The following is a 13,152-nucleotide window of genomic DNA, read 5'->3' as shown; positions in this document are numbered from 1 at the left end:
TGTGTGTGTGTGTGTGTGTGTGTGTGTGTGTGTGTGTGTGTGTGTGTATCTTCCTACTGTATTTTCCACTGCATGCATCCAATGAAGTGGGTTTTAGCCCACGAAAGCTTATGCCCAAATAAATTTGTTAGTCTAAGGTGCCACAAGGACTCCTCGTTCTTTCAGCTGTAATGGAATGCTAAACTGTATTATACTGTTCAGCCACTAGGTGGCACGGTGTGCAAGATACCTTATTTTAAGCCAACCTCAGCCATACCTGCCAAAGCATTAAAGCATCTTACGATGAACCCATTTGGTGTCTATAATAAGCAAGCTACGTAGCCAGTCTATATCTGGTACATAAGTGCATGACAGCAGTCACCACTACATTAACTACCCTCCTGAAACTTTGGTGGCTTGGATAAACAACCCCCAAATTTATACCATGGCTGTTTCAGTCTTAAGGCTCTGTATGGAAGAGACAGGTTGCATAAAGTTTATGAACAAACAAGTTTGTGTCACTTCGTTCAGATCTCTACAGGTGTAGACACAGAAAAGAGGGCTGCACAAATTCAAAATAAAAATAACTAAGGGAAGCACTGATGCCAGTGTTTCACATTTCAGGTTTAAAATGTAGAATTAGTTAAAGTGGCAACTTACTGACAGTTTATATGGCTATGCATGTTTCAAAGATGTATTACAGTTACATTAACAGTTCACATACTCAGAAGCTCAGCTACAGAGCATTCCTTAAAGCAGCAGCAACATGAAATATTACTTTTGGTACACTGTCCCTTTTTACTATTATTTTAAAACCACAAGAGTACTTGTTAAAAAAGGTGAGGTTACATGCACTGAGAACCTATGCACCAATGAGCAAAGAAAAGGAAGTTGCTGTAAAAACAAAAAAAGTCTATTCTAAGCCTGTAAGGTCACCAACATAAAACAGAAGCTGAAGATCAGCTAAACTTTCATCCTCGCGTGTTTCCTGTGGCTGCAGCCTGGGAGAATAGTAATACTTAGATGTTGCTGTAGTACATTTAACTGGTCTTACTCCAATCCCTTTTAATTTAGGTTAGTGGCACCATAGCGGTGGTTTACTTTGTGAACAGTAGCTCATCCTGCAAGTGTCAATGTCTTCAAGCAAATCACAATTTTCTCTAATCTATTCCTTATCCAAAATTTACAGTCAGTTTATGCAAGTTCCTCTGTGGCTCAATCACTGCAGGAGTACTCAATCCACTAGACTGCATTCAAAATCCAGTTTCTGTTTGGTCAACTGACTGGGTGAACATAACTCCTAAGGAGGACAGATTAAAGAAGGCACAGAGGCTTTGATGCTCTCGAGCTGTAAATCAACAATTGAGGATATTTTAGAATTTTAAGTCTTTTCCATTCTAGGCAACATAAGCTTTGCCTGAGGCATCTTTCCTACGAATTGTCTACTGCAATATTTATTGAGTAAGTTACGTTTAAGTTGGAATCTCGTCACATTTAGAATGCACGTGCAGTCCTTGTTGTACAAGCAATGGTGGTCAGAATGTTTTCTGACTCAGTGATGAAATACATACTAACCAAGATTTTTGAAATGCACATCGGCTTGATTTGAGAATCCAAAAGGAGGCCCAGGCCTTTAAATTACATTTGCATCCCCTATAACTCAAGCTGGGTTTTAAAGAGAGATATCTAAGAGAAAATGTGTGCTCATAGGCAGAGATGCAATTTACCACATTTTACCCAGTGAGGAATAGCCCATGGAAAATCATTTAAATTGAAAAGTGATATCAGCATTTTAGGATTTTTTAAAGTCTTTAGAATAGAAGCTAAAGTGTTGGGCATGCATGTTCTTCCCATCTACTTCAAAGAATAGCCTGTCAAGTTTTTCTACCTCTTCTGGAGTCTGCTGTTTTTGCTGGATATAAACAGGTCCCTATGTCTTTAGGGCCAGATTCCAATGCCTTTACTTATGTTGAGAAACATCTATTCCAGGGATCGGCAACCTTCGGCATGCGGCTCGCCAGGGTAAGCCCCCTGGCGGGCCGGGCCTGGCCTGTTTGTTTACCTGCTGTGTTCACAGGTTCGGAGGATTGTGGCTCCCACTGGCCACGGTTCGCCGCTCCGGGCTAATGGGGGCGGCGGGAAGCGGTGGCCAGCACATCCCTCGGCCCGCACCGCTTCTCGCAGCCCCCATTGGCCTGGAGCGGCGCACCACGGCCAGTGGGAACTGTGATTGGCAGAACCTACGGACGCTGCAGGTAAACAAACTGGCCTGGCCCACCAGGGTGCTTACCCTGGCGGGCCACGTGCCAAAGGTTGCCAATTCCTGATCTATTCATAGGCCCAGTGAAGCCATGGAGTAAGTTACTATCGCACAGAAGGGTATTAAAATATTACAGTAAAATGGTTTCATTAGCTTTCCCCATAAGTTAAAGTGCCCCATGTTCAGAAATTTCAATCAATACAGTCATGACACTAAAGCTACTAACCTTCAATAGACTTGCATCTTTATTCACCACAGTGTTCTCATAAATGTGCACTCGCATCTGAAGGGAGGAAGAGATTAGAGAAAGGCCTTTTATTGGCATGCAGATTCAAGTGTCCTGTATTACAATTTTAGCCCCACCAACTAGTGGCAAGGGGAAAATGGCATCATAAGCTTATATTGTGACCCAAGAACCTCTTAATGCCAACTAGCAGGGGGCGAGGGTGAGGGGGATGTAGAGGAGTTACAAGAGTCTCCTGAGTCCAGTGTGTACATACTAGTTGATCACAGAATGTCATGTGAGGTCTCAAATGAAAGCCAGTGTCGCACTAGTCATTAATATAGTTGTGAAAAGTGTGTGTGAATGCTATGTCAGAAGTTCTGTCTATATACTGAAAATGTGTTTTTAAAATCTGTGTCAAGATATTAGTCACTAGCAAAGGTGGAAAAAAATAAATACAGGTTTTCCCTCCAACCAGGAGGTAAGGAACATACATCTCTCTGTTGGGATGTAAACTACGCATTGTAAACTAACACAATGGATGCCCATTTCCATCCAAAGTCAGATGTTAACTAAGAGATGTGAAGTCAACAGGAGAGAAGCATGCAGAAGAAAAAGCAGGGGGGGGGGGGAAGGGAGTTGTCCTGTTCATGAGTAAAGACAGTGAACTTTGAGTATTTCTAGAAGGCAAAGACGATAACCCGGTTATCCTGCACCTATGAAAGTGGAGTCTCCTCCAGCCTTGGTTGAAAGTGCTGCAGAGAATTTTGGGTGAGAGAAACTTATTTAGACAGGAGGTTAACCGGTTAGCTAATCTGAGTCTCTAGAAAGCGTATTAAGATTTTGATTTACATAGAACTATTGGTTTCCAATCTTTTGACTCAAGATCTCCTGGATCTCTAGTCTTTGATAATAAACTTAATCTTGTTGCCACCATATATCGGAGTGCTTTGCTGTAAAGCAGAGTTCTGGTCCTAAGCGGAGTTATACAAGCTGGCACCTGCTGTTTCTTTGGGAACAGGACACCTGGTATTTCTGAGAGTGTTCAGCGAATAAAGAACTGGACACTACATGGAATGCTTGGAGAGGGCTCAGGGGTTGGTGTGGGCCATTCACTAACTGGTACTGAGGGAGCGAGGCTGGCAGGGGCCTGGAGGTAGCTCTTGCTTTGCCGAAGGCTGGTGGATTCAGGGAACTGGTTCAGAGCAGGCACAGACAAGGCTGCCTCATGCTAAGGGCTGCTTGTGGTGAGATGCCTCACAACCCTGGGGAGTGTCACATTTATGAACTATCAATGGAAGTTTTACTCCTTGTTTACAAGTTGTATGGAATGACACTGCTTGGACTCCTCCTATTGTGCCCTGAGGGATATTTTAGATCACAGTTATGAACAAAAATACAGAATCACAGAAATGCGGGGCTGGAAGGGAGTTTGAGAGGTCATCAGCTCAGTGCCCTGTGCTAAGGTAGGACCAAGTAAACCTAGACGACTCCTGACAGGTGTTCGTCCAACTTGTTCTTATAAACCTCCAATGATGGAGGTTCCACAACCTCCCTTGAAAGCCTGTTCCAGAGTTAAGCTATCCATAGAGTTAGAAAGTCCCCTCCTCCCTCAATATCCAACCTAGATCAACCTTGCTACAGATTAAGCCCATTACTTCTTGTCCTACCTTCAGTGGACATGGAGAACAATTGATCACTGTGTCCTCTTTATAAACAGCTCTAAACTATTTCAACACTGTTACCAAGTTCCCCCTCAGTCTTTCACAAGACTAAACATGCCCAGTTTTTTTTAAACCTTTCCTCATAAGTCAGGTTTTCTAAACCTTTCATCATTTGTGTTGCTCTGGAGTCCTCTAGGAAAGATGTGGACAAATTGGAGGGAGTCCAAAGTGTGGTGCCCAGAACTGGACATAGTACTCCAACCAAAGCCTCAGCAGTGCTGAGTAGAATGGGACAGTTATCTGCTGTGTCTTACATACAACACTCCTGTTAAAACACCCCAGAATGATATTAGCCTTTTACAACTGCATCACATTGTTGATTCATTCAATTTGTGATCCACTATAACCCCCCAGATCCTTTTCAGCAGACCTCCCATCTAGCCAGTTATACCCCATTGTATAGTTGCACATTTGACCTTTTCTTCCTAAGCAAAATACTTTGCACAGGTCTTTATTGAACTTCATCATGTTGATTTCAGACCAAGTTCTCCCATTTGTCAAGGTAGTTTTGAATTATAATCCTGTCCTCCAAAGTATTAGTAACCCCTCCCAGTTTGGTGTCATATACAAATTTGTATAATACTAGTCTCCACTCCATTATCTAAGTCATTAATGAAAATATTGAGTAGAAGCACACCCATGACTGACCCTTGTGGGATCCCACTAGGTACTCCCCTCCAGTTTGACAATGAGACATTGATAACTACTCTGAGTACAGTTTTTCATCCAGTTTTTCACCTACAGTACTTTACTCTCTAGACCACATTTCCCTAGTTTGGTTACAAGAATGTCATATGGGACTGTCAAAAGCCTTTCTAAAAATCAAGTTTTTATGTGTACAACTTACCCCCATCCACTAGCTCAGTAGCTCTGTCAAAGAAGACTTGCTCTTGACAGACCCAGGCTGGCTATTACTTAAAACCATATCATCATCATCTAGGTCAGTGGCTCTCAACCTTTCCAGACCACCGTACTCCTTTCAGGAGTCTGATTTGTCTTGTGTACCCCCAAGTTTCACCTCACTTAAAAACTACTTGCTTACAAAATCAGACATAAAAACACACAGACGTGCCACAGCACACCGTTATTAAAAAATTGTGTACCTTCTCATTTTTACCATATAATCATCAAATATTTATATTCCAATTGATTTATTGTACTTACATTTCAGTGTATAGTATATAGAACAGTATAAACAAGTCATTGTCTGTATGAAATTTTAGTTTGTACTGACTTCACTGGTGCTTTTTATGTAGCCTATTGTAAAACTATGTAGATATCAAGATGGAGTTGATATCTCATCCCCTGGAAGACCTCAGCATATCCCCTGGGGGTATGCATACTCCTGGTTGAGAACCACTGCTCTAGGTGCTGATCTTGTAGCCAACCTGGAGCATTGAAAGTCTAAGTCATAATCTATGCAACTATTTGGCATGAACCAAGAGTCTGCAGTATTCATGTGTAACTTTAGTTGAGACAAGTGCTCAGGATAAAAAGGTTCATTCCTTTTCCACAATATTTTTTGTGATATTTGCTTAAGCTTTAAGAGAGCTTTGAAACTCCCACAGACACATTCATTTCCCTTAGCCCATCTACACTGTGCTTTACTTCTTTTTATTATTTCATTTCTAGCACTGTGACCTTAACTAGTCTAGTACAGACAAGAATTCTTCTCAATGAGGTTGCAGTAGGAGAAAGAAGAAATAAAATGGTCCATCAGGAAGACTGCTAGAACCCAGATAGCACCATCCATAATCCAGGCTATTACCAGCACATCACATCTTGTGATGGCAGACAGTGTCAGAGAGCTGTGGAATTCGGAGTAAACAGAGGGCTAGTTTGGTGAACAGTCTCTTATCAGTGATGATGAAGTTTAAATTTAAAGTGCTTACTTGGAGCTCAGCAGCATCTTTGGATAACTCCACAATCTTCTTCTGAAGGCCATCTGTATCCAAGGCATTCCTAATATTCTGATCAAAATGCAAACTATTAGACATAGCAAAGAAGAGTTACCAAATACACCTCTACCTTGATATAACGCTGTCCTCGGGAGCCAAAAAAAAAAATCTTACCACGTTATAGGTGAAACCGCATTATATTGAACTTGCTTTGATCCACCGGAGTGCGCAGCCCCGCCCGTCCCCCCCAGCACTGCTTTACTGCGTTATATCCGAATTTGTGTTATATCGGGTCACGTTATATCGAGGTAGTGGTGTATTATTTTGGATGAGCTGGCGAGAGAGATGGGCAGTAAGATTTCCTCCTCTCAAATCACTCCTTACTGACTGGCCCCTCCAAAATACTCCAACAGGGGAGGGGGAAGAGAGAGATGGTCAATATCCCCACACCATGCAAACCCTGCCTCCTTCCCCCCTCCCTCCTTCCCCCCCCCATGGCTTTAGAATGTGAACACCTACAGTGTCAACTGCATAGGAACCAAACCGGCTAGCTCTGGCTGCCTGCTGCCCAGCAACACTGATCTTTCCAGTGCTGATGTACTTTTATTGGCACTATCTCTATGCTAACACAATCCTGAGTTTTACCTTATTCAGGAAATATACTATAAACTCACCCCATTCAAGGTACGTGGATCAGGTTCCCACACAGTACCACCCCCATCACTCCCCAGAAGCTTTAGGCAGCTCTTGAAACTTTGAAAGACAGTACACTTTGGAGCAATTCCTAGACTGCAACCTGTCTAGGCACACCCAAGCTAGCTTTAATTTACCAACCTATGAATAGCAGGGAAGCCGTGGCAGCATATGTTCACCTGGCACTCTGGGTACATACTCAGGTGACTAACCTACGCCGAAGTTTGTGCTGCTATGGTTTCGCTATTGTTAGTACTTATAGTAGCTACGCTGAAGCTACTGTGGGTTGGTCTACACGTGCTGCAATCACACATACCTCTGCATGCCCCCCTCCCCTGCAGTGTTAGCCAACACACATTATGCATATAATATAGTTTTGGGAAGTTATATTAATGTATTATGCTCTTCCCACAATTCCTGTCACCCACGTCAAGTATCCCACAACACTTTACAAAGTTGACTTTAGCATTAGGCAATAGGAAGCCTGTAAAAGCCAAGACATATGAATGTCCTAGCACAGCTTGGGATGTAACTCTACTCTCAATGGGTTTGGAATGTGGTATCTAGAACAGAGATAAGGAAAGGTACAGAACAACAAAATAAGGAACTGGTGAGTTGTATCTTCAGTGACAGAGTGCTTTTTAAACTTGAAACAGCCATAATAGAAATGTAAATAGTTTCGGTTTGCATCTTTGAAGCACACCTTCTGCATAAGGTGAACATGCTGCAAGAGAAGATTAGCTTCACAGAAGGATGATAAGTACGTCTTCTTTTTATATCGTCCATTTTTGTTTTTAAGACAATACATTTGACTGAGTTTGCTTATTTGGTCTCTTGAACATTTCTCATAGTGAGCCACAAGTATAGTCAATCAATTGGCTATACTATTAATTAACAGCATGGACATACTCTTAGAGGTTTGCAATTGACTGGACAAGTGACATGTTTTGGAAGTTCTATTGATGGGCCTGGTGAAATAGCACAGGACAGAGTTCTCTGGCTCTGTGAGATATTTCTTCTGTTTGTTGCACTGTGTCTTGTGGGTCATTAGTCCCTATGGCATGTTCCTCTCTCCCTTGGTTCTCTCTCTCTCTCTCACACACACACGCCACAAATAAGCCATACTTTTCAAGAAATAGAATATTTTATAACAATATACTTTACTTATAATGAAATATTAACTACCTTTGTCTTGATCTTCATATTTCCCTCCAATCAGATACAACAGCAACCATTTTAAAATGAGAGTGTCACAAACACACTCTACTATTCCCCAAAAGACACCATTAAGCCATGATCAATTATGCAGACTTTTGGGAGGTCTCTCAACATAAATAGGTCACAGCCAGTGACAGACATATTGATGGACAGAAGTCAGTTACTGCCTTTTAGCTGGGGTGAACACTTCTACCTAAAGTTCTTAATCCAGATCTTAGTTGAGTGGTGAAATAGAAGTGCCTGTTATGGGCAAGAGTTTAGATGGACACTATTTCAGTGTTTGGGCTATCTGAAGTTGACATCTTTGGATCCTCCATAGTAGGGAACCACCACCACTGCTCTCCCCCAACAAACCTTATTCTCCCTCATCTGCCAGATGAATCTGAAATGTAATGCATCTTGGAGACTCATGACTCACTACGAAGTTTCTGTTGTAGAACATAACCAGTGTTGCTATGTAATAGCTCAGGCTTGAAAGAATAGAAAAATTCTATTCCTCAAATGCTCAGTTTAACTAGAGGAATACACGTACCTGTAAAGTTTATATATACTGTACCTCTTCCTGAAGAGAAGAAATTTTGATGATGAGAGACTGATTCTCTTTTTCCTGGTTAAAGAGAATACAGGAAGAGTCAGCTTGCCATGTTTTAAAGGTAGTATGGTTTATAATAGTCATAGGATACTATCAAATTACTTGGGTGACCTTAGTTTCAAAGCTACTCTGCCTTGATCTGGTGAACCACTAAGTTAAGGAGCCACAAAAAAGTGAGATGGCTAGAATGATGCTAGATGATGTTCGCATTGTTGGAATAGTGCAACATAATAATGAACACTGTGACTAATATCATATTCTACTAAAGGATGTGGCATATGCAACATTTGCTGTAGTTTCCTGTAATAAGGTGAAAAGTGTAGCAGGCATCTTCATATTGTTTTTCCCCCCATGTCCCCCACAATTCAAGAAGTGGAGTCCCTTTTTTGGTTGCACAATGAAACTTTAGTAGTTCTAGTCTATATCTACAGGCATCATGCAGCATCGGGAGAACTTAACTGACCAGTGCTCCTCACTCAGCATTATGGGGGAATTCATACCTCTGGAGGTCCAGAAAAAGACCTGAGCACCACTAAAGAAGGACTTAGATCTCATACTAGCTATCTGCAGAAATCTCTCTCTCGGGGAACCAGAGAATGCCAATCTAAATTGCAGACTCCACAAGAGCTGCATAGAGCACTAGAATTACTAGAGGAATGTCAACCGATTTAAAGACAGGTGTGGCTACAGATTACAACACCAAACATTCTGTAAATTTAGTTGTATGCAAGACCAGAGGATTTTTTAAGTGCAGATAGGGACAGTTGTAAGTATTTCTTAATGATTTACTTCACTATAAGACTTGAAATTATAAAACCTTCCATCTGAGGATCTCAAAGTGCTTTATGAACATTAATGAATTACACCTCAACATTTGAGAGAGGTATTACTCAGATTATACAGGTGGGCTAGTGAAGTTTCTTCTCACACCAGTTTTATACGGGTATAATTCTACTGACTTCAGTGTAAGTTAAAGGAGAATCGGGCCCCAAGTGTTTTGCCCAAGGTCCATACAAAAAGTGTCAGCAGAGCCAGGCATTCCTAATACCCACTGCGGTGCCTTAAAAGGTTAGCCTTCCTCAACAATATCCCTTCCAGACAGTATTCGAGAGTATTACATGGAGCAACAAAGCTGCAAACAAAAGTTTATTTCAGTCGTGCCCCAAATTGAGAGGTTGTAAAAAGGCAGTTAAAACTCTCTCTTTGCCTCTGATAAGTTATTTCCAAAGCTACATGAACTACCAGCCATATTAAGGGAACATAATTTCCTGATTTTATAATGGTAGGCAGCTCATTCCCTCAGTACAGCTTCTTACTTTTATATATTATCAGAAGACCTACTAGCTGTTTATGCTGGGTCACAATATTGCATCTCTTCTCTTCTGAGATGGTCAGGCTAATTTTCATTTCTTCCAGTTCCTCCTTTAATGATTTTGCTCTCATAACAGACTGCTGAGCACTGCAGAAAGAAGAATCCAGCAAAGCCACAGGCATTAGATTTTTAAAGCTTATTATGTACATAGTATTTTTGGACACAGTAAGAGCCCCCGGGAACTCATCCTTGTTGGCACGTTTTAAGGCAGACATCAAGAATCTGCCAGTTGAGTTAGGTTTAAGCTTGCACTTTGGGCTAAGGAATGACCTTTTATGGAATTTTTCATTCCTGTCTATTTCAGCATCCCCCTGCCATGACACCAGGGCCTCTGCTGCATCTGTTACCTTCATTCAGCCAAAGAATAGTCAATGGACTGCCCCTGAGCACTTACAGGCTTGCTCTTGGATCACATCTAACTTACAACTTATAATCAAGTGCATAACTAGTTACAAGCAGAGTCTGTTTTAAGTGTTTGTTAGTTTCCATGGTCACTAACAATGTTTTGTTCCTGCCAGAGGCCTACAGTGAGAGTCATTTTCCGGTAATATTATTTCGCTATGTTGATGGGATCACCTAGCTGGGCATGTGTACGTGGTGTGGCCACAACCCCTTCCTGTTATCTATATGCAAACAGGACCTCCCCAAGTACATTGCTGATATATGGCCATTACCACTTCTTGCAACAAAGCCCGATGCCAACTCTGTCCACATATCTATTCAAGTGATACCACCATAGGACTTAATCACATCAGCTACGCCATCAGGGGCTCGTTCACCTGCACATCTACCAATGTGATATATGCCATCATGTGCCAGCAATGCCCCTCTGCCATATACATTGGCCAAACCGGACAGTCTCTACACAAAAGAATAAATGGACACAAATCTGACATCAGGAATCATAACATTCAAAAACCAGTAAGAGAACACTTTAAGTCTGTTACTGAGTGACCAGAGAGGTTGAAGTGGCAATTTTGCAACAGAAAAGCTTCAGAAACAGACTCCAATGAGAAACTGCTGAACTAGAATTAATTTGCAAACTAGATACCATTAACTTGGGCTTGAATAGAGACTGGGAGTGGCTGGACATGGACACCCCCCCAGAACCCTGACCAGGGGTATTCTATCTGCTACCCAAGATCCATAAACCCAGAAACCCTGGACGCCCCATCATCTCAGGCATTGGCACTCTTACAGCAGGATTATCTGGCTATTTGGACTCTCCCCTCAGACCCTACGCTACCAGCACTCCCAGCTATCTTCGAGACACCAATGCATTGTAGTTTCCTCAGGAAGTCGGTGGTGTTCTTCCTGAAAACACCATCCTGGCCACCATGGATGTAGAAGCACTTTACACCAATATTCCACATGAGGATGGACTACAAGCTGTCAGGAACAGTATCCCTGATGAGGCCACAGCACGCCTGGTGGCTGAGCTTTGTGACTTTGTCCTCACCCACAACCACTTCAGATTTGGGGACAACTTATACCTTCAAGTCAGTGGCACTGCTATGGGTATCCGCATGACCCCACAGTATGCCAACATTTTTATGTTGGACTTAGAACAACGCTTCCTCAGCTCTTGTCCCCTAGTGCCCCCCTCTACTTGCGCTACATTGATGACATCTTCATCATATGGACCCACGGAAAGGAGGCCCTTGAAGAATTCCACCTGGACTTCAACAATTTCCACTCCACCCTCAACCTCAGCCTGGACCAGTCCACACAAGAGATCCACTTCCTGGACAAATAAGTGCAAATAAGTGATGGTCACATAAACACCACCCTATACCGGAAACCTACTGACCGCTATACGTACCTACATGCCTCCAGCTTCCATCCAAGAGACATCACACGATCCATTGTCTACAGCCAAGCCCTAAGATACAACCGAATTTGCTCCAACCCCTCAGACAGAGGCAAACACCTACAAGATCTTTATCAAGCATTCGTAAAACTACACTACCCACCTGGGGAAGTGAGGAAACAGACTGACAGAGCAAGACGGGTACCCAGAAATCACCTACTACACGACAGGCCCAACAAGGACAACAACAGAACACCACTGGCCATCACATACAGCCCCCAGCTAAAACCTCTCCAGCGCATTATCCACGATCTACAACCTATCCTGGAAAATGATCCCTCACTCTCACAGACCTTGGGAGGCAGGCCAGTCCTCGCTTACAGACAACCCCCCAACCTGAAGCAAATACTCACCAGCAACCACACACCACACCACAGAAACACCAACCTAGGAACCAATCTCTGTAGCAAACCTCGTTGCCTACTCTGTCCCCATATCTACTCTGGCGACACCATCAGAGGACCCAACCACATCAGCCACACCATCAAGGGCTCATTCACCTGCACATCCACTAATGTTATATATGCCATCATGTGCCAGCAATGCCCCTCTGCCATGTACATTGGCCAAACCAGACAGTCCCTCCGCAAAAGAATAAATGGACACAAATCGGACATCAGGAATGGTAACATACATAAGCCAGTAAGTGAACACTTCAATCTCCCTGGTCATTCTATTACAGATTTAAAAGTCACTATCATTGAACAAAAAAACTTCAGAAACAGACTTCAAAGAGAAACAGCAGAACTAAAATTCATTTGCAAATTTAACACCATTAATCTGGGCTTGAATAGGGACTGGGAGTGGCTGGCTTATTACAGAAGCAGCTTTTCCTCTCCTGGAATTGACACCTCCTCCTCATCTATTATTGGGAGTGGACTACATCCACCTTGATTGAATTGGCCCTGTCAACACTGGTTCTCCACTTGCAAAGTAACTCCCTGCTCTCCATGTGTCAGTATATAATGCCTGCATCTGTAACTTTCACTCTATGCATCTGAAGAAGTGAGGTTTTTACCCACGAAAGCTTATGCCCAAATAAATCTGTTAGTCTTTAAGGTGCCACCAGACTCCTTGTTGTTTTTGTAGATACAGACTAACACTGCTACCCCCTGATACTTGGGAGTGGCTGGGTCATTATACAAATTGAATCTATTTCCCCCATGTTAAGTATCCTCACACTATCCTCACACCTTCTTGTCAACTGTCTGGAATGGGCCATCTTGATTATCACTACAAAAGTTTTTTTTCTCCTGATAATAGCTCATCTTAATTAGCCTCTTAGAGTTGGTAGGGCAACTTCCACCTTTTCATGTTCTCTGT

The 13,152-nt window shown here is 42.5% G+C and overlaps 1 protein-coding gene across 1 annotated transcript in view; it reads right to left on the bottom strand.

Annotated features, from left to right (window-relative positions):
- The window catches only part of LRMP (lymphoid restricted membrane protein), a 53,604-nt gene extending 43,292 nt beyond the window's left edge, over nt 1-10,312 (bottom strand). The window contains exons 1-4 of the mRNA XM_026652208.1: nt 9,929-10,312; nt 8,552-8,602; nt 6,079-6,156; nt 2,466-2,522 (exon numbers count right to left, since the gene is read on the bottom strand). Coding sequence (XP_026507993.1) covers nt 2,466-2,522; nt 6,079-6,156; nt 8,552-8,602; nt 9,929-10,312 — 570 coding nt within the window. The remainder of the gene's footprint in view (nt 1-2,465; nt 2,523-6,078; nt 6,157-8,551; nt 8,603-9,928) is intronic.
- Between the last annotated feature and the right edge of the window lie 2,840 nt (nt 10,313-13,152).

The sequence above is a fragment of the Terrapene carolina genome, unplaced genomic scaffold (assembly GCF_002925995.2).
Source record: "Terrapene carolina triunguis isolate 2854851 unplaced genomic scaffold, T_m_triunguis-2.0 Scaffold112, whole genome shotgun sequence".
Lineage (NCBI taxonomy): Eukaryota > Metazoa > Chordata > Testudines > Emydidae > Terrapene > Terrapene triunguis.
This window is presented reverse-complemented; position numbering and strand designations above follow the sequence as displayed.